A 20,318-nucleotide genomic window follows, 5' to 3' on the forward strand; every position below is an offset into this window, starting at 1 on the left:
ATATTGTCGTTTTAATGGAAGAAAATCATGATAAGTGATGAAATCAATTTTTATTTTACTCCTGCTTCCCACAATCAATGCAGAACATTTTTATCTTGCATAAATATCTGCAGTTCAAATTATCACTTCCGTCAACATTTCTGTTTCTCAGCCTACCTTCCCTGGTGAAATATTTTCCAATAGTAGAAATTTAACCGTGACAATGAGAACGACGTGAAATTTTTCGTGCATGTCCGAGTACGAAGTGAGCGCTTATGGGCACCTCTGGTTTCAGCGGACCGAGGTTAAACTGCCACGGGCGCCAACAGTGGCCCGAAAGTAAATTTGAAAAGCGCTCTTTAAGAGTAGCCAAAGGGTTAATTGGTGTATAGATCAGGCGAACGCAACGGTTCGCCGAAGCACGTGTCCCGATCGTCGACTACCGAGCCAAGCGGCCAAACCAACAAACACAGAAAGAAAGAAAGAAAGAAAGAATGAAAGAAAGAGGGACTGGTTAGGTTCGTTCGGAACGAGAGCCACGCGGGCTCTCGGCTGTACGGTGGTTGAGCGGCCCGAAGGGCGAGGTAAGAAGCGAATAACGCGAGAGAATAACGTCGGGCGAGGATCGTGCGCCCAAACGGGGGGACAGAGAGGAAGGGCGCGCAGGACGGAGAGGGCACGACGATCCAGAGTGGAGGAGCATGCGCGGGTGGGAGTGGCACCTTATTCGTCGTGCAGCTCCCGCCAAGGCTTTCTGTCAACTACGAACTCTCGATGGAAAAGGTTCCCGGTGGTTTCTGTCAACGTCGCTGTCGCGGAAAACAGTCGCGGAGAAATTTCCGAAAATTTCCTTCACCCCTATCTGCCCCGCCATCGCCATTCCTTCCAAAAATCTTGACCATCGAAAAATTCGCCTAACTCCGCATTCTCTCGCATGTGTGTATGCGCGTGTGTCGTATTGTCCAAAAGAAATCAGTCCCAGTGAAAATCAGTGCCGCGATTACGTCTGAGAAAGATCATTTCCACCCCCGACTCGGATTAATTTGGAGGAATATGGTGCGTCGTTCGGATGGTGAGCGAGTGCGATCTCTCGTCGACAGATCGGATCGATGATTCTCGGTGTATGCCGGATCGTGAAGTGGAGCGTGCGGGGCGTCGGGATCGCGAATGACAGCTAAGAATCGCGGTGTCACGTGGCTGGTGCGGGAAAGTGGTGCACGTGGCTGTGTGTCCGACACGAGCACGGTTTAAAGCGCCGCGGGTTTGCGGTGTCTATCGCCTCGAAAAATAATCTGGTAATTAAGACGCGGCGAGAGAGAGAAGGACCGCCCTGGAGATCGGATAATTAACGGGGAGGAGGAGGAGGAAGAAGTGGAAAAGCGGGCGGGAGAGATGCTGCGGCGAATCAGCGGACTTATTTGACGAGAGGACCGACAAGCGTCTTCGGGTTGCAGCGACGACGACGACGACGACGACGACGACGACGACGACGGAGGCACTCTCGCGAGAAGATAATTAATTCGGGTACTAATTAGTCTGCCGGCTACGGGCCGCCGAGCCGGGGAGGACAAATGCGCGCGAGAACGCCCGGCGGTTTGATCGGCGGATCTGCTGATTAAACTCGTCGCCGGATGACCCGGAAGGATACCCTGCAGAAGGCTGATGAGAGACTAGACCTCGGGAGATCGTCGCGAGGACGTGGTTATCGGGCCAGTGTCGCGATCCATGGGTGAAAACCCTTTGCGAAGGGAACGAGTGCCCTAACGAGTTTGTACTTTGGAAGGTGGAGGAGTATTGTGATTGCTCCAGACGACATTGAGGAACTGGGATCTTTTGATGCCTGAGAAGAACCGACACCTAGCTTGGACCGTTTTGTGCCATTTTTTAAGAGGAGGGTCTAGCTGGGACCTTTGCGGAGGAAGGTACATAGGACATATCAGGGCCTGGGAAGGAGACCTAGCTTAAGATTGTTCTTTTGCAAATTCTTGAGGAGGAGGGTCTACCTGGGACCTATCAGTGACTTGAGACCAACACAGACCTGGCCAAGATTGTTGTGTCCTAATTTTTTAGGAGGGAGGTCTAGTTGGGACCTATCAGTGACTTTAGACCAACACAAACCTGACCCAGATTGTTCTGTTGTAATTCTTGAGGAGGAGGGTCTAGCTGGGACCTATCAGTGATTTGAGACGAACACAGACCTAGCCCAGATGGTTTTTAACTTCTGAAGAGAACCTCTGCTGGAACCTCTGAATGCTTGAAAAGATCAAAGACGTCAGATCATTTTGTACAATTGATGAGAGGGGAGGTCTACCTGAGACTTTCCAGTGCCTGAGAAGAACGAACACCTAACGGAGACCTAAATCTCAGACCCTCTGTGTAATCTTTACTATCGTGATTACCGGGGGAGAGAACATCAGTCCAGGTGCCACTCCTTGAAGGCAGCGTTGAAGAGCAGAGTCAGAATTGATCCGGATCGATAGAGACCTAGTCCAAATTGTTCTGTGCGATTGTTGAAGAGGAGGGTTTGGGACCTGGGATCTTTCAGGGACCTATATGACGATCTTCATCGTCGCGATTTCTGGAACAGAGATCAGGTGCCACTCCTTGAACCCAGTGTTGAGGGGTACACAAGATTGATCCAGATAGAGACTTAACCCGGATCGTGTGATTTTTGAGGAGGAAGGTCCAGTTGAGACCTTTCGGCAGAACAGAGATCCCTCTCAGTAATATTTATCATCCTAATCACTCGGAGAGAGAAGCTCAGGTGCCACTCCTTGAATCTAATACCGTGGATCCGGATCGATAGAGACGCAGCTTCTCTGTATAATCTTTATCGTCGTGATTAGGAACGGAGAAGACAAAACTAGGTCCTTGGAGCCAGCACCGAAGATTATAGTCCTTACGGGATTGATCCGGATCGATTTGTTAAAGCTCCCGGATAGCTCGCGTCTAATTGATGTTCTAAATGATCCCTGTGCATTGTGTGTCTGATCCCCCAAGTGTCCGGGGAGTCGATCCAGTGAGAGTCTATCGAGTGAATATTACCGTCGTATATTAAAATCATCGCTGGGTGATATCGTGTCCGACCGGTGCACAACGAAACACAGATTTCGAAAGAGGATCGCATTATCCGAGCGTACCGCGGAGACTTGGCGGTGTGTAAATCGGTGCCGGGGAAATTAGAGCGAAAATCCGCGGCGAGTAGGCCGCAGGAGCCGCGGGTGGGAAAGAAAAGCCGCGGCGAGCCTGATTATCCCGCAGCCCATTAGAACGGGAACAAGTGTCTGAAAGCATCCGTCGGATTGTTATTAACTATCCCGGGGTGCGGCGGCTATTCCGCCGAGAGAGAATCGGCGATAATGACCGTTGCAGGTCGGCAGAAAAGGAAGCCGAGCCGTCGATGAACTTAACGGAAGAACGGCACGAGCGATCAGCAGTGAGAGAAAGAGAGAGAGGGGGGAGAACCTACGGATCCTAGAAATCCAGGAGATCCAGCGAGTGATAAATAATACAGGTGTCCCGAGAGAACTCTGTAACAAGGGGTTTGGGGGCAGAAGATTTGTGAAAAATTTCATCCGTGGTTCTCGTCTGTCGGCGAAATCAAAGTGATCCTCGGGGGTGCAGTGAAACCCCACCCTTCGCGCGAAGGCTTCGATAGAGGAGGCGAAAGAGGATATTCTAATAGTGATCAAGAGCAACCAGTGGATTTCATTAGCGCGCGCCCGACCGGAGGATATAAAGACGTGTGCGCCAGTCGTCGAATGTTGAGCGAACGATGATGAGACACTCGAGGTCGCGAAGTGGCTCTTCAATCGGCGGATCCAGGTGCAGCAAGCGTCCGAGGAAAATGTGGTTGCTGCCCGGTCTGTTACTCTGCTCCCTGCTGAGGACAGGTGAGTTAGTTAACCTGCTGCTAGGTCTTCGATCGTGCGGACACACATAGAGACACACACACGCGCAGAGGGTAGCAGGCGGCGGCGGCGGCGGCGGCTGGTGAAAAATTCAGGGGGGTGTGGAGAGGAGATCTACTCGTCGTCGCCAAGGTGGCGCGTGTCCGCCCCGCTTCGCTCGGCTCGGCTCGACTCGGCGCGTAACTTATCGCGTCTCGCTGCCATGCCGGGGCTCGTTAACGTTTTAATCTCTAATTTCGCCCCGGGAATTTAATCCTTGCGCTCCTCTCTTTCCACCGCCCCCTACCTCTCCCCCTAACCCCCATCCGGCTCCCTGAACAACCGGGATAATTGGAATTTTTTTTTCGCGACGACATTCCGCCTGTTTACCTGGCCGAAGTCTGTTCTCCTCGGTGGCACGTCGTCCCCTGTTGTCCGGCGATTTTTGTTCATGCTTAATTGCGTGATAGGCGAACCTAACATCCGCCAGGAGCTGATTCGATTGAAGAACTTGGGTTTTCGCTTTGGATAGTTTGATTGTAGAGCGCGAACCCCCCTAGGTCCTAGAAGCTCGTAAAGTTAAGCATCTATTGCTCCCTGGTTCTTTGAAGTCACATGCTGGTGGACGAGATTGTCGGATCTAATTGTATGTTTAACCGTAATGTGACAAAGGGATCGCGTTCTGTTGTGTCCTCTTTGTAACCAAGGAAGTTGAGCGTCCTTGCTATTAGATATTATGCACTTATGACGTAAATGGTAGCTTGAGCGATACCTAGATTCAAGTGGTTTGAGAATATCGAGACCTCTACTTGCAACTTGTTGGGACTACTAAAGAGGGCAATGCATGATTAGCTTCCCTTGAATCGTAATTGACAGAAACAATAATTATTTATTTAGTCTCGAACAATAATTCAAATGCTATTTTTGCTTTAACGTGTGAATTAACTGCTAAGTCACTCGAATGGGGGCTCCGAAAAAATTTGTTCGTATTTATTAAATTAATAAACATTTAACTACGATGTATTATATCACTTTCATACGCATAGATTGAAGAAAATCATATAAATATTCTAGGGTGGAAAAAATGTTCAGATTTCGAGAAAGGGTTAATTTTTATGTAGAGGAAGAAATTAATTTTTTCAAGTTACACTGTTTCACATTCGTAACAACAATTAGTAGAGAGTCATAATTAGACTGCCGGTTTTGTGCAGTTTACGGCAAAAATGGGTTCCCAGGGTACAAAACTGTAAAGAAAGTAGAATTGAATAATGTTATCATGTTCTATTTGCAATATTAAAATTGTTAATGAATTCTTGCAATTGACTCGGAGAATTTTTATATTATTTTTATTTTGAAGAGCCGCGGGTATAATAATACCAAGCCTAGCAGTTCTAAGCCTTATAATAATTTGAACAATTGGCCCAGTACGTTCCGAAACAACGTGGACATCTTTTGCATAAAATGAACTCCGGAAAAACGCAATCGAGTGTATGAAATGTAATTTCATCGTTCTCGGCGCTCCGCTTTTGCAACTTGACTGTCAAGTTTCGTCCATTCAGCGCGCCACCGAGACAGGTAGCCGACAGTCGGATCATTTTTTGAAAAGAATCACGCGCGCGGCGAAAGTCATCGGCGAACACGATTTGGTGGGGGAAAGTTCGTTGAAGTGGAGCGCCCTCGGGACGAGATTTTTCCATTCGACGCTGCCGTGTGCTGGCCGTGCTGCATGCTTTTCCATTTTTTTTTTCTATTTTTTAACCTTTTGTTTCTGCGAGTTTTGCCCTGTTTTTTCTTGCTATTTTTAAGCGAATCGGTTACAAATTCTGCGCGTCCGTTCGAGTGTCATTAGGGATGCCTGTTTCGACGGATCCCTCGTCGGATAATCGATGTTAAGTTGTCAGCGGAGTTTATCTGTCGAGCGCGTCGCTTTTTGCGCGATTGTGTCCGCTGATTTTTCGTCCAGAACTCGTTCCAACAGAATTTTCTACTTTGCAGTTTATGATCTTGCGATTCTGTGACGTAGTGCTGCGGATCAAAAAACTGTAGGCGCTCTTAATTACTTTCTGACATTAGACTGCCGATTTCTATGCAAAGTAAAAATATTTCAAGTCGTAAGGAATAAAAACTAGATTTCTTCGGTGAAAAATTTGAGTAGGTCCAAAAAATAATTTGAAAATTTTTACCCGTTCCATAAATGCATAAAATCCGCAGTACAGCGTTTACTCGATATATGTCCAGAACACGGGTCTAGCCACGGACATATATCGTCGAGGAGATACTACTCTTTAAACCTCGCGGCAGTGGGGATAGCTCTGGCACTTTTATCGGCTAGGTATTTCAGACATATAAAGAGTAAACACTGTGTACGATAAATTAAGAAAATTGAGTGTTGACAGAATGCAGAGTTTTCGGTCATTCAATGCAAAAAATAATTGAGCGACGTCTTTATTTACGCTACTTTTTCAACCTAAATTCCTACGACAGCACCGACTGCGCCAATACACCCTCGGTCTGCAGTCTAATTGACGAACATCAAACGTTTACTCTGCAATTTCTAAAATCATAAAGCCTTCCTCGTCGACCTAGTAAATACGTTTATTTGCTCACATGCGGCAATAAAAGAACCATCGGGAGCCTGCACAAACGCCGCTCTCCTAACTTTTACAAGAAATTAAATACGAGTCGGTTTTATTAAATGGTATACGCTCCTATCTAAAAGTCGAGTTAATCGTTTTTCCTCGTATTCAATTTGCAACGTTTATGGGTCAGATAACGGTGCAGCTGGACGCGATCGCGGCACGGTCGTGATTTTTCCACGTCAATCACCGATTCCGTGAAATTATGTCGAACGACGATCGATCGCTGGTTACAACGCCAACCGATTGATACTGTTATCAACAATTCTCGCTGATATTCAAACAAACAGGCTTCACGCTGTTCAGTCTATTCTCTTTTTCTCTCAATTTTTTTGTTTCATTTCGACTGGGTGTTTGATAATTTGATTTCGACGCTCACTTTGGATTTGTGCCATCACATGTGACAACGTCGCGCCATTGATGTCATTACAAAAAAATTAAGGTGTTCAAACAACTTGTACTGTCCAAACGGTTTTCCTTTTCTCAATGTTTTCCGTTTCATTTCGAGTGGGTGTTCGATAATCTGAAAAATTTGTTTGACCATCTTCGAATCGAGCGTGCCATTATTATTGTTACAAACAATTTTTCGCTGAATTTTTAAACGAAGCAAGCAGGTGTTTTCATGCTGTTTAAACTATTTTCTTCGTCTAAATTTTTCCGTTTTATTTTCAGTGGGTATAGTTTGAAATTGTCTTGACCATATTATTGTTACAATTTGTTGCTCGTGTACAAAACGAAACAAGCTGGTTTTATACTGTTCGAACTGTTTTCTCTGCTTTAATGTTTGGTTTTGAGTGGATGTTCATTTGACCTGGATGCTCATTTGGAGAACAACGCCGTTCATAATTTTCTTCTCGATTATGTGCGCGCCTATCGATTATACCCGATGTTATAACACATTGCTAAATGAAGTTCTTGGGCCGGCTGAATAGGCCGTCGCTGCACAGTTATTACTGTAAACGCAATTAACCGGAAATTACTGTTAATTATCGACACTCACGCGCAATAGCCAATGCAGACAGTGAGCGCAATAAATTCCGGCGAATTTATGTGATTCAACGTAATAACGAAAATTTCGGCGTTGAAACATTCGAATTAAAATTTCAATTAATTGTCCGATTAGGACGTTCAAATGACACCGCGCCGCCGGTGCTGCTCGTGTGTTTTCCGCGTAGACGATGTTCGCCATTCGAGTCAGTCGAACGATCGCTGTGCCCCCGTTGATTTCACGGGAGACCACCGCGAACGATGTAGCAATATTTAACAACCGCTGTTCGAAAAGTGGGGCTCGGCTTCGACGGTAGCGAAATCGCGCGCTATACTTCGCAGAGCAAACCCGAAACTCGTAATTACCGGCAAATTTGATAAAACCCGTGTCAATGAAAAACATTTATTGCATCCGCGAAATTCGACGATCACGACGTATAATTATCGGCAAATACGCTTAATTATCCTGCCTGCTCAAATATACAGCTACAAATATTTGGTTGGTGCCCGTTGTCGCGCTATAACAACACGTTTCAGCCGAGCCATTTGATGCTTGTAACGGAGACTATCGTGACTATATTCGACTCTTCCTTGCGTCCATAACTTTTTTAGGATCTACCAAGTCGAAAATTACTAGAAAACTTCGTTGTGTAAAAAATTGTGGCACAAAAGGGTTGTAAATACGACACGGGAGCAGGTATGACGAAGAAACAATACTAATTGAATGGTATAACTTTTTTGTTTTTATCGACGTGTGCGTGACACTTTTCCGATTAAAACGATACCCAACATGATACAGTTCGGTTCATGTTTGCTTGTTTAATCCACAATATACTGGAACCTCGATTATCCGAACTAACCGGTGGATTAGTCACCTAGCCACAGTGCTGGATTAAATTTCTACGTTTGATGGAACTGTTCATATGCGAGACACGTATGCAGATAATGAAACACGTGTGTATCGTCAGTTCGGATAATCGAGGTTCCGCTTTCTCGCGAATTAAACAAAGGAAAATGATACGAAGGGTGTCGTGTTGGGTATCGTTTTAATCGGAGAAACGTGAGGAATGCGTTGGTCAAAGTGTCATTAAAAAATAATTGAAAATTAAAGAGTTACGTCACTATTTCGATGTTTTGTTCGTCCGCTATCCGCTTGTATACTCGATTCTTTTCCAGGTTAGCATCGGGAGATTAAAAAATAGCGTTTGTACAAGAGTTTTGTGATATTTCGAGACTTATTGTTCTCGGGGCAGCTTAAAAAATCGGGCAGCGGGGTTAATAAAAATATTTTTTGCGGTGGAATTGGTCGGGACAGTGTATTCCAGCGATCCTATTAGAACCGGTGGCGCAGCCATGACACTTCGGAGTCGCGTAATCGCGGATTTTAGTGGACAAATGATGCGGCTCGCGCGGGTCTCTCTGCTCGTGATTTTCATCGGCTCGGTTCATGTGTACGTGCCGTGGCTCGTGCAGATCTGGTTCGGGGACGAATACGAATGCAAATGTACAACCGAGTCGCGTTGTTCTCGCGAGGATAATTGAAATCGCGTGTAATGAATATTTCAGCGGGGGAGAATTTTTAATAAAATTCTGCCCGATTTCACAGAGCTCAGGGAGAGAACATAGAGAGAGAGAGAGAGAGGGGAGGGTAGAGAGGAGGGGGAGGAGCGTAGCTGATTTATACGCGGCGGCTGCGAAACGGTGCCCAAGAACGACGCCCGAATAAACCAATTTAAACTTCCGACCGGACAATGTTTATTCTATCGGGCCGCAAAAACACGCGCTGGACAGAGGAACCTCTTCCCCATCGAATTGTTGCCTTTCAAAGGTGTGGAACGAAGTTGCAGAAACTGAGAAAGTAACAAGTGCGAGCGAGAGTGCGAGGCTCCTTTTGAAGCGGACTGTTTTATCGCGGGCTTCTTTGATCGTGGAATAATGATTAACCTCGATGCACCATTGTTCGTCTCGGCAGCGAGGAAATTCGGGGTGGAGTAAATAAAACCACGAGGGGTTTCGTAACGAAAACCATGATGGAGATTGTCCTTTGTACGCCTACGATCATGCAACATGAAGATTTAGCTGCTGATTTATACTGGCTGGATCGTAATTATTTTTGTTAGGACTATCGAAATTTTTGTGTGATAGGTGAGACATATCTTAAGATTTACAGCAGCTCATTGGAAATCAATGATAACAGGCTGTCCCAAACATGTTGTGTTGAAAAGGGTGATTCCTAAGGTCAATTCAAATTACTTTCTCCTTTTCGAAAATGCTGTGCGCGGCTCTGTTCAGGAGTTATTAACGAAAAACACGGACCAATCAGAGCGCGTGTACAGCGCGGCCCCACTGAGCGTGACGTTGTCATTGGCCGTGCCGGGGTCTGACCGCTGTAGCCGCGCTCTTATTGGTCCGTGGGTTCCGTTAATAACTCGTTAACAAAGCTGCGGAGAAAAAATTTGCAAAGGAAAAAGTTACTTCGAACGACCTCGGGAATCCCTTTCGAGGCAGCACAACATTTTTGGAACACCCTGTAGAACTGAAATATAATTTGAAATGGATTCGAAATTTATTTTTTTAAGGTCTGGATATTTCTGACATTTTGCATGAAGCTCCGTAGTCTACTAATGAGAAAAGAAATCTAATTGTAAAAAAGTTGTAACGATATGTAGTTGTGAAACACTGCAGAATAATGAATAAAATATCTAGGAAGTAATTAAAATGTCGAGAGTTACAAATACGCTTTTGTGGTCCGCCGCCTCTTAAGGAACCGAGTTGCGAAGAGAAGCCGGCAAGAGCGAGTGCGAAGGATTCCTTTTGAAGCGGAGTGTTTTATCGCGACTTTCTTTGATCGTGGAATAATGATTAACCCCGGTGTCCCATTGTTCGTTTCGGGAACGAGGAGATCCGGGGCCGAGGTAAATAAAACCACGCGGTCTCGGGAAAAGAAGTGTTCCTTTTCACGCCTAAAATCGATCACTTTCACAGTGTCCCAGGTCCTGGACCCCTTCTCTCCTCCTCCCCTCCTCGTCGCCGGTTCATCGACGGGGAAAAATAGATTCGGTGAAATATCGGCTCGTTTGACGTTTAATTTTAAAAACTGCAAGTTACGGCACGGCTGTTTTATGAACGGACTTGTTATAAACATCGCTTGCTACACACACGCTGAAATGGTTAATACGATCACCGTGACAGACCGGCCCGTAGTTCACAGCCGAACCATTTTTCTCTTAAACGAATGACTTTCCGTTGAGCAAGACTTGACGTCGAAGCTTTATTAACCGTCGTCCTTTTTTCCTTTTTGACAGCATAGTTGACGATGCTTGGGAGCGTCCACTGCTCTATTTGCCAATTTCGAAAATATATTTTTGAACATGTAGCTCGCAGGAAATGGAAAATGAATATTGAAAATAATTTAGGAAGGTTCACAGCTCTGTGTATTAATTTAAAAATTGTTTCTGACTTGCCAGTGTGATGTCCTTGGATGTCAGTTGAATCTAACCTAGAAACATCGTAGATCTAATCTGCAGCTCATTGAGCTTGATCCTTCGAGGACAAGGATTGTTAAAAATATTACAAATATTTTGAAAGAGGAAAGGAAAGCACCGACTGTGGTTTTATCATTTCAATTATTTGTTTGTAGCCCGAGGAATGAAATACGCGAGCCTAACGTCACCAAAATGGCGGCGGTTGTCCTGAAATTCCCAAGTCTGAGCACACGTTAGGTCGGAGCGAAAGCAAACACAACATAGATCTAATTCGGAGCTAATTTAGGCATTTCTAGAGTGGTTTGCTACACTCGAACGACCCAGTCTCTTAGAGGTAACCCAGACCTAATCTGCGAATCGCGTAGATCAAACTCATGCGGAAGTTCGACTTCTCCCAGACTTGTTTTCGACCAAACTTAGAAGTTTTCGAAGTGTTCTGAGCACACATAGAGGATCTAACCTCGCAGACTTAATTGGAACCTAACTCGAACACGACCTCGATCTAAGACCTCTGGCTTTTGCGGAGCCCAGAGGACCAGGGGAGAATTTCCTCGATGCGTTTTATTCGTACAATCACGAGCCTGATAAATCGCGAATGGACAAACGGGTTTCAGGGAAAAATCGCGACGTCCGAGAGAGGAGCACTGAGGTACAAAGGGGCGCAAACAAATTTCGCGAAATACGATGCGAGGCGGCCGTGTGTGTGTGTGTGTGTGTGTGTGAGAGAGAGAGAGAGAGAGAGAGAGAGACCTCGTGTATTCGAATCGGCGAACGGAATCAATTTATAGAAGAGGATTTAATGCCTTGGCCGGAGCGTCGGCAGACCGTGCAGTTGACGAATAAATTTCAAAACTCATTATTGAACTCATTACCGGGTTAATTGCGAAAGAAAATCGAGCTTTAGAAGGCGCGCCAGGAAGAAAAAGAGAGAGGGGGGAGCTGTACCCGGTGCAAACAAACGCCCTGACTCGATCCGCGGACGTTTCGACGTTAACTGCTGGATCCTGGAAAGTTTGATAGCCTAGTTGAAAGCTCGCGGTTGATCATTTTTCACTTGGAGTGCTGCACCTTTCTTTGGAAGAACGAAAGTCTTCGTCAAGGAGCTTCTAAAGAATTTGCCGGCATCGTAATTATTCATATTTACAATATGGTAGGATATTTCCGTTCTCGTCATATACAGGGTGAGTCGCCTAACGTTTGCACCTGAAATAACTTTGTTGCTTTTAAAGATACGTCAAGTGTCTTGAAGACAAGGTCAGGCTCACACGATGCCATAAATCTATTCGTTTTTATGTTATTTCTTTTTTAGAAATCTCAAGGTGACTTCATTTTTTTAAGCGGAACTACCCCTTTTTAAACACCTGCGACGATAGTCCCTTTCAATAGGAATTCAGTGACTATAATTACTCAAGGTCATTCAAGGTTACAGACAGAGGAAACGCATAAAATTTGAATTTGTGAGAGCTCCATTGAACCATTCAACTTTGGCCTGGGGACATTTGAGATGCACACGTTGGGTGACTCACCCTGTATATTGATTTATCTTTTTAACAATTTTCTGGTTGCAAAAAAACGCAGTATTTCTAAACTCATTAGATTCGTTTACTGTTCGGCATTTCATTTATTTGTTATAAGTGCATGGAATCCGCAGTCTAATTATCGCTGCGTTAACAGTCCTCGAAATGGTTCTTTGTGGGGCCGGGGAACAATGGCGTCGCAATTTTGAAATAAAGTACACGGTTGAGAAGTGATCCCGGTTCCGCCGACGGACGTTAAGTCACGCGCCGCGGCAGAATCGTGCAATAACTTGAAAGCGCGAGCTGTTCCCCGCGATTGTCGCAGCTTGGGGGTGTGCAACTTTTTGATTGGAAAACATTCGTGACCGCCCCTCGGCTTCTCTGTTAAACGAACGTGAATCGCTTAGCTGGCGTTTCGCTCGGAGCGAACGAAATTACACGGTCTCGGGATTTGGATCACAAGGATCTGGGTCCCGCCATTTTGTCGCGTGACGCGTTGCCACCGTCGAGGTTCTCTTGAACTTTTCTCGGAGAATATTTGTAAAATTACTACGTTCTTACTTTCCGCCGTTTCTCGAAGTTTTCTTCCAGCTTTTCCTTGACGTTCCTCGGGAAACAAAGGCGCTTTTTTCACTTTGACGTTGCACTGCTTTTTGTCAACAGTATGAATGGCGCGCTGAACACTGCTCTTGGGCGTATTTTCACCTTCGAAATTAATTGCTAGTAACGTTTTCGTTTGAACGAGTGTGTAGTTGGAAATTAAAAACGTAGGTTGCTTCACGCGTGGGTAGAAGTATTTTTAGATTACGTAAACATAGTTGTTGTAACACTGATTTAAATAAAAGGTAACATAATCGTGTGCGTGTCTCGAGCCAAACGAAATTTAAAGAGATATTCGTCGCTAGGCCTGTACCAAGTCATTGTCTCCCTGCCCATTAGGATCACATATTTGAAGTTTCAAAATATGAAAGAAAACAGATGACCATTACTTTTTATACACCCTGTACATTCTCTTGATGTCATGTTTTTCCTGTACGCTGTTATTTATTTGTTTTTTATTTTGCTTTAGTTTACTTGTTGCAATCAGGTCAGGTTTAATAACAGTGGAGTCTCATCTTCACAGCAGTCTAATGACCGCGATGTTATTATTATCGTTATAATATAAAAATTGCCTGTACCCGTTTGCACCTGTCTCATTAAAAAAACAAGTTCGTTGTTCATTGAATAAGCGAAGAAAAATTCCGAGTGGTATAGTAACCCTTCCATATTACCGTATTTGATAATTTTGGTGGACTAGCAAAAAAGTTTCATTCATTAAATTGTTATTTATTCAAAATCTCCTGTTTTATCTTAAAAGGTAGACTTTTGTATTTCCTAAGAAACAACCGGTTTCACTTTCTCAAAAGTACGAAATACTACCGCAAAGAACATTTTTTCTTTATTCTTCGTATCAAATACAACTTTTATATCCGCGGGAAGTAATAAATTTTAAGTGCTCACGGGAGTCAGTGTGGTGTACTGATCAGCCCTCAAGGGTTAATTTCACGAATCCAAAGAAATGCTTTCGCACACGTATTCCCCGGCATTTAAAACGACTCGAGAAAAAAAAAGAGAAATAGATTTTCGAAACTGAAGAACCGAAATAGCCCCATAATCCAATCGACTGCCAGTCCATCAACTGGCTGGACGACTTGAAGAATAGTCCCGACGTCAATAATTCGAGGATACGGGGCTATTATTCGCGCAGGGTGCTGCGGGATAAAGAAATCTAGCCGGCGTTAAGACCGTTTCAGCTATCTGTGATATATCCTCGGGGTCTGGGAGTAGGGGGAGAGGGGGGAGGGCGTCCGGAAACGATTCCTCAGCGATAGAGGAATCGGTGGTTCCTTAGGAGGGCGGTCGGAATAAATCAGGGTGCATCTGCTCGTAAACAGCCCCGGCAGAAGGGAAAGGAGAGGGTGCGGACCCGCGAACCGTTTTCATCGGGTGCGCGCCAGAGAGCTCGGCAGAAAATACTTTGGACCAGAGGGGTGAGGGGGCAGATCGGTGCGAGCAGGCGATTTCGAAGTGGTGCAACGAACAGGGAGGGCCGGGGGATAGGGGAGGGATGTGGCACGCGGGTGCAGAAAACGCGGAAGAAGCTGTGCGAGTGCAGACGAATTGCGGCGTGCACGCGAAGGCGGCCGGAGATTATGCAAACGGCGGCCAATTCGATTGAAGTGCACCGCAAATAACCGCAGTTTTAACCCATCCGACTAAATGCGCCGCCCTCGATCGGCCATTAGAATATCCGGCGCCAAAATCCGCGGCCCCCGCGCGACCTCGCCCTACGGTTAATTTCGCGTTATTGGAACGCCCCGAGCCCAAAAATTCCACTACTTCTCGCACCCCCGGCGAATACCGATTCGCTCTGCCAGCTGCGCTCCACGGTCCGAAGCACCACGGTGATCAGACAAATTTATCTTGAGTCTGTGCTCGCGATGAAACTAGCCCGCGTTGGCAGGGAGATCGTCGTGCTCGAGGTGCGCGGATTAAAAACTCTTTTTACGCGATCGCTGCCAAGCCACCGACATGGCGGAATTGTCAAACTATACGGGGCGTGGCGTTTAAAGCAGGTCGTTTCTCAAGATACAAGGAAATGCATCGGATCGAACTTACTCGGTATTGGGGGCTCATAATCTGATATTACTAATTTGTTTATAAGTGGACGAGTCAAGGAGATACGAAGGTCAACTTTGTTTCTTCTTTTTTTTAAATGGAACGGTATGGGTTTTTGTTTACATTCTGACAGCGTGTGTTCAAGAGGAATACAATAGTCGATTATGAAGGTCATTGAAGGTCACTCGAGGTCAACTGCGATAGAAAATAAATCGAACACTCTTCGCCGAAGAACGTACAGTGGGTGAGAAAATTGAGTAGACACCCTTTAGAAGTTGGCAAGATTTGTAACATTGAAATTAAAATTTCTCGGAATTTCGAAGAAAGGGAGGGTTGCAATTTTTAACTTTTTTAACTTCTGAAGCTGAAGAAGTCGTTCGATCCAATTCCCTAAAAAGTGAGAAAAATCTCGGGCAACGAATTGCCCGAGAATTCGCAACGTTCGAGGAAGTTTTGCGAAAATCTCGAGTCGAGGGCAGCCGAGAGGATCGTTGCGAACGAGCCCACCGTGTATATCCTGGTTCTACAGTCTTTCAGCTTTCAGCGGAAGTGAAAGAGGACCCGCAACTTCGCGAAACTAAGACTCGAAGCCGGTCGGCCCTTCCCCGTTAATGATCAATTCCGCGAGAGCAGCTGCGCGGACTTTGGCTTCAAATGATTCTCATCGTTCGCGCTTTTAATCCCGCGCTCTCGCTCGGCCTCTTTCCCCTTTATCATCCGAACCGGCGGGAAGACCGAAGCGAAGGCTGGCCTCCTCCATTTGCTTTGCAGAAGCCTGCCAGGGATCGCTGGAAAGTGATGGATCGTGTTCTGTCGCGGTTCCACGGGTCAGCTTTCTCTGATTAACCCCTTCCTCTCTCGAAATACACCCTGTAATTTTTCCCAGATGGAACTCAACGCCGGCGAACTCGACCCTACGAGAAATGCGAAAAATCGCCTGCGGTCCCCGCTATTTATCCGGGCCTTGGTCGCCGAGGGAATTAGCAAATTCGCATTAGTCCGCTGCACTCGGTCAGCGAGACGTTCCGCTACTTTATTCGACCATCTCCGATTCTTTTCAATTTCCTTCACGATAACTCCCCACTTTAACACATTATCCACGCGCGATTATTCCACAATTTTTCGAAGGCACGACCGAGGATTTTGTAATTGTTCCTTCAGCACAAACTTTGATCGTGAAGCAACAACTCATCTTCTACAACGCAACCTAACAATTTCGTTTGGGATTATTGTGTAAAACATTTTTAACCCCGTGCACTATAACATCGAGTCAGACTCGTGATGAAGATTTTCAGAACAGAATTTTCTAAATGTTATTAATTTCCTTCAAACAAAATTCTACTTGATTGTCACAAATGTGGTATTTCCTTAAAAAGAATGATTGCTAAGCTCGTTTGAAATAATTCTTTCCTTTACGAGAACGTTCTCCGCGGCTTCATTCAGGAGTTATTAACGGAAAACGCGGGCCAATCAGAGCGCGACTGCAGCAAACGACGGATTCCGGTTCGGCCAATGGCAACTCCACGCTCAGCTGGACCTCTCGTCGGGCTGGAATCCGTCTGCTATAGCCGCGCTCTGATTGGTCCGTGTTTTTCGTTAATAACTCGCCAACGAAGCCGCGGAGAAAATTTTCGTAAAGGAAAAAGTTATTTCAAATGACCTCAGGAATCACCCTTTCCAATACAACATTTCTAGGACACCCGGTATCGCTATTGGAAAATACACAGGCATACAATAAATATAAACTTCCTTCTTCTTCTAAGAAAGTATGAACGACGAAGAAGTTCTAATCGAACTTTCCAGTTTCGGGAACTCTCCTTTATCTGTTCCCATCGGTCCTCATAATTCGAGGACATTTTTTTAAAAAGTTCCACGGTCCACGTTTCAACCAGTTAAAAAGTGCCGTAACTTCTCCGGTGTCCGGGGTTCAAGGATACCGGTGCGAACGGGCCACCCTGTACAGGAGAAATGTTCTGCGAAGGAACACGCGAATCGATCAGCAGCCGTTTCATTTTTCCTCGGGCGTTTTTCCGCGAACGAGCTGAGTCGAGCCTGACGCGGTACAATTTTTAGGGACAGCCGCCTGTAAGTTACTTCCGGTTTGACGACCTAACAGCCGTCGAACATGGTTCCCCTTTGTTTCTCTGTTCAACAGCCTTTTTAACGGTGACAGGCGAATAAATCAATTCTCCGCGGGAGCGCGTAAATGGAGTTTTCAAAGCTGTCGGTGTTCCGGAGCGCGACGTGTCTCGAATATTTTCGAAATAAAAAAAGAAAGTAATCGCGGAACTTCGGAACTCTTAGCCCGGCCACGAAGTCGCCGAGTTTTAATCGGATCAACGCCCTCGGACGGGTCTCGTCATCGTCGAGACTATACTTTATGATAACTCTGCGTTCGCGTTCGTTTGTACGACGAACTGTTCTACGGCGAAACGCGTACCTTAAAATTGATTTTTAACGCGACGCTGCAACAAAAATTAGACGAAATCACGGACATTTAGTTCGCGAAGCAGAAGCTGGGTGAACGGAATGATGACAACATTTTTACTAAATAATTGAAACATAATAACCAGCGAAAAGTAATATATTGGTGGAAAGGATCCAATTAAAATATTGAGTAGCACAAAAGAAAAAAAAATGGATATCATCATTACACGACGGATCTTTATGCGAGATATAAAATTGGTGTGTCAATTGTAGGAAATAGAATCCAAATATTCGAGTTCTATTGTTCATTATTGATCTTAATGTATTAACATTTTTGAATTGTTTCAATCTTTTCACTATTTAAAATTTCACTTACTAAATATTGTCATAGTTGCATAAAAACTGCAGTCTAACCATAAATTTGGAGTATAGTACGTTCATTGCGTACTAGCGATTCTCACCACGAGGTGTTCTAGGTTCAGGAGCTCCTCGTGGTGGGGATAGCGGTGTACATAGAAACGAAAGAAGATCGACACAACGAGTGAGGTTCTACTGTACACCTGATATAAGGTTTTATGGCTGACCTCCTGGAAATGTTAAAATAAGATTTTACCTAATTAATTAAAAAGAAACGTGCTACAATTGAAGACATTGGTCCATTATTTCCCATAATTTTATGAGATTTGTTCTAAATATTTTTATCTATCCCTGATTGTTTGAATCAAACAATTTTCACAAGCTCTGCCCCCGATTTTTTCACGGTCTTCAATTTCACCGCGCAGAAAAATCAGATTACGGTCTCAAAGCAATTATATTCAACCGGTAATGGAGTTCAATAATTTTCCAATAGCCCCCAAAGTAATAAAATTCTTCGACGAAGCTCGTAATCTTCGATTACGCCTGAAGACGAGCCAATTTCGGTATTTCAATAATCTGGCGTAATAGTCTCTCGCAGCTGGAGGGGAAAAAAAAAAAAAAAAAAGAAAATAGAAGGATATCACGAAGTGTAATTTATGTGATAGAACTAGTTTCTTCTGCGACCAAGAAAGGGGATCTTCCTGTTGGCTTTAATATTTATCACGGGGCAGATATTTCGCCGGGGCCCTTGTGCTTCGGTACAAGACCACACCGGGGGTTCATTTCAAAACGGTCTCGGAAGTAATCTATTTTTTAGGGCGCCGCGGTACTTTAAAGTTCATGTAGCATTAACGCGCGGGGGCGAAGACGGCCCCTTGTACATTGTAAAGGATTTCCTTGGTTTTTCAACGCGTTCCGTGTAATTACCGGCCGAGGCCAGGCGGCCACGTGTCGGTTGCTCCGGCCGAACAAGGGACACTCAAATTAGCATTGCAATTTTTTAGCGCTCTTCCCCCCCCCCCCCCCCCGCCCCGCATCGTAAACCGTAACGTTTTATACACCCACGACGAAGTCGTCCCTCGTCGCACTTGTTTTCGCGACTACCCTTTAGTTTCCGAGCTAATCCATTACCAGGGATGGTCATTACTTTCCTGTGATCGCCATTCATCATTGCTACCGCTAGTCAAGCTTCATTTTTACGTCACTCCGCCTCGAAGACTATCATTCTGCGATGTTGCTCCTCGAATCACCATCCTCCGCTTCGCGAGAAGCTAAATTATTAATGAGCCGTTATTGCGCTGCAGGTTTTACACGTTCGCGGCAGAAGCTAGTACCTAATTGCGTCAAACAATGACCAATATATTATGAAAATCTGTGAAACTTTAACGGGTAGGACAGCTTTACTGGAGTATGGACTTACCCAGATTTTAAACTTGTTAAAACTTATTGAAAAACATTTTTAGTGCAGACATTAACCTATAAGACATTTAACCAACACCAGTGGAGGAAGGAACTAATGTTATAGATAACAATGTATTCGTTCAAGAAAACATGTTTTCAATTACCCCGTAACTTGCTTCTGAAACAAAAGTCGCCGTATCGAACGCAAACGATAGAATCGCTGTTCTCATCTCGGCGAAACAGTATTCCAAGCATTCTCTTACACCCTCTTTTTTCTAAACTACAGAACACTATTTCGTTACTTAAACAAACGCTACAAGCCAGGAAGAACAAACATGGTATGCGAAATATTTAGCAAACAGCGAGATAAGACTGTAACCCAACGTCCCGGCGCCTGGTGCATTGTTCAAACAAAACTTGGCTCATTATCCGCCGGCTTCGCTAATCGGATCGCTTGCGAACCACTGTCTAGTGGGCGTGTCGCTGTCACGTGGTTTCCCCCTCTGTGCTGGGGCTCAGCGTCGCGGTAGGCGATCGTTCGACGAGTGGGCGTGGCATCAGTGACTCTTGCCGATCCTATTGGCGGAAACTTTGTCCAGCTTCTCCAAGCAAACGATTCATTTTCGGTGAACAGTTTCTTCGAAACTTCTCGTCTGTTCTTCGAATGGGACAAGAAAACTCGCGGGGAGGGGCGGGGGCGTCGAGTTTCAAAAGCAGGTGGTGGGGGTGAGGTCGAAGTTTTTTGACGGGGCGGCGTTTTTTTATGCTTGTATAGACCAGGTGCGACTTTAAACGTCACCGAGTCCGGCGGAAACTGGGGAAGGCGGTCGGGAAAGTTTCGGTGTGAGCAGAATGTACCGGGCGGGCGGCCCGTAACTGATTTCTAAAGCCTGTTATCAGTGGCAAAGTACATTAAAGTTAGCCGACAATGTATGTCGATACAATTCCGCCGCGTGCTCGGCTCCCGTGTCGATGAAAATT

General features: G+C 45.3%; 1 protein-coding gene across 2 annotated transcripts in view; it reads left to right on the forward strand.

Annotated features, from left to right (window-relative positions):
- Positions 1 to 20,318, forward strand: part of LOC143354449 (uncharacterized) — a 307,139-nt gene that overhangs the window by 194,867 nt on the left and 91,954 nt on the right. The window contains exon 2 of one of the 2 annotated variants that reach the window (XM_076788546.1): positions 3,429 to 3,872. In XM_076788546.1, coding sequence (XP_076644661.1) covers positions 3,755 to 3,872 — 118 coding nt within the window. In that variant the 5' untranslated portion in view covers positions 3,429 to 3,754. The remainder of the gene's footprint in view (positions 1 to 3,428; positions 3,873 to 20,318) is intronic. The other variant, XM_076788545.1, reaches the window with a different exon arrangement.

The sequence above is a fragment of the Halictus rubicundus genome, chromosome 5 (genome assembly GCF_050948215.1).
Source record: "Halictus rubicundus isolate RS-2024b chromosome 5, iyHalRubi1_principal, whole genome shotgun sequence".
Lineage (NCBI taxonomy): Eukaryota > Metazoa > Arthropoda > Insecta > Hymenoptera > Halictidae > Halictus > Halictus rubicundus.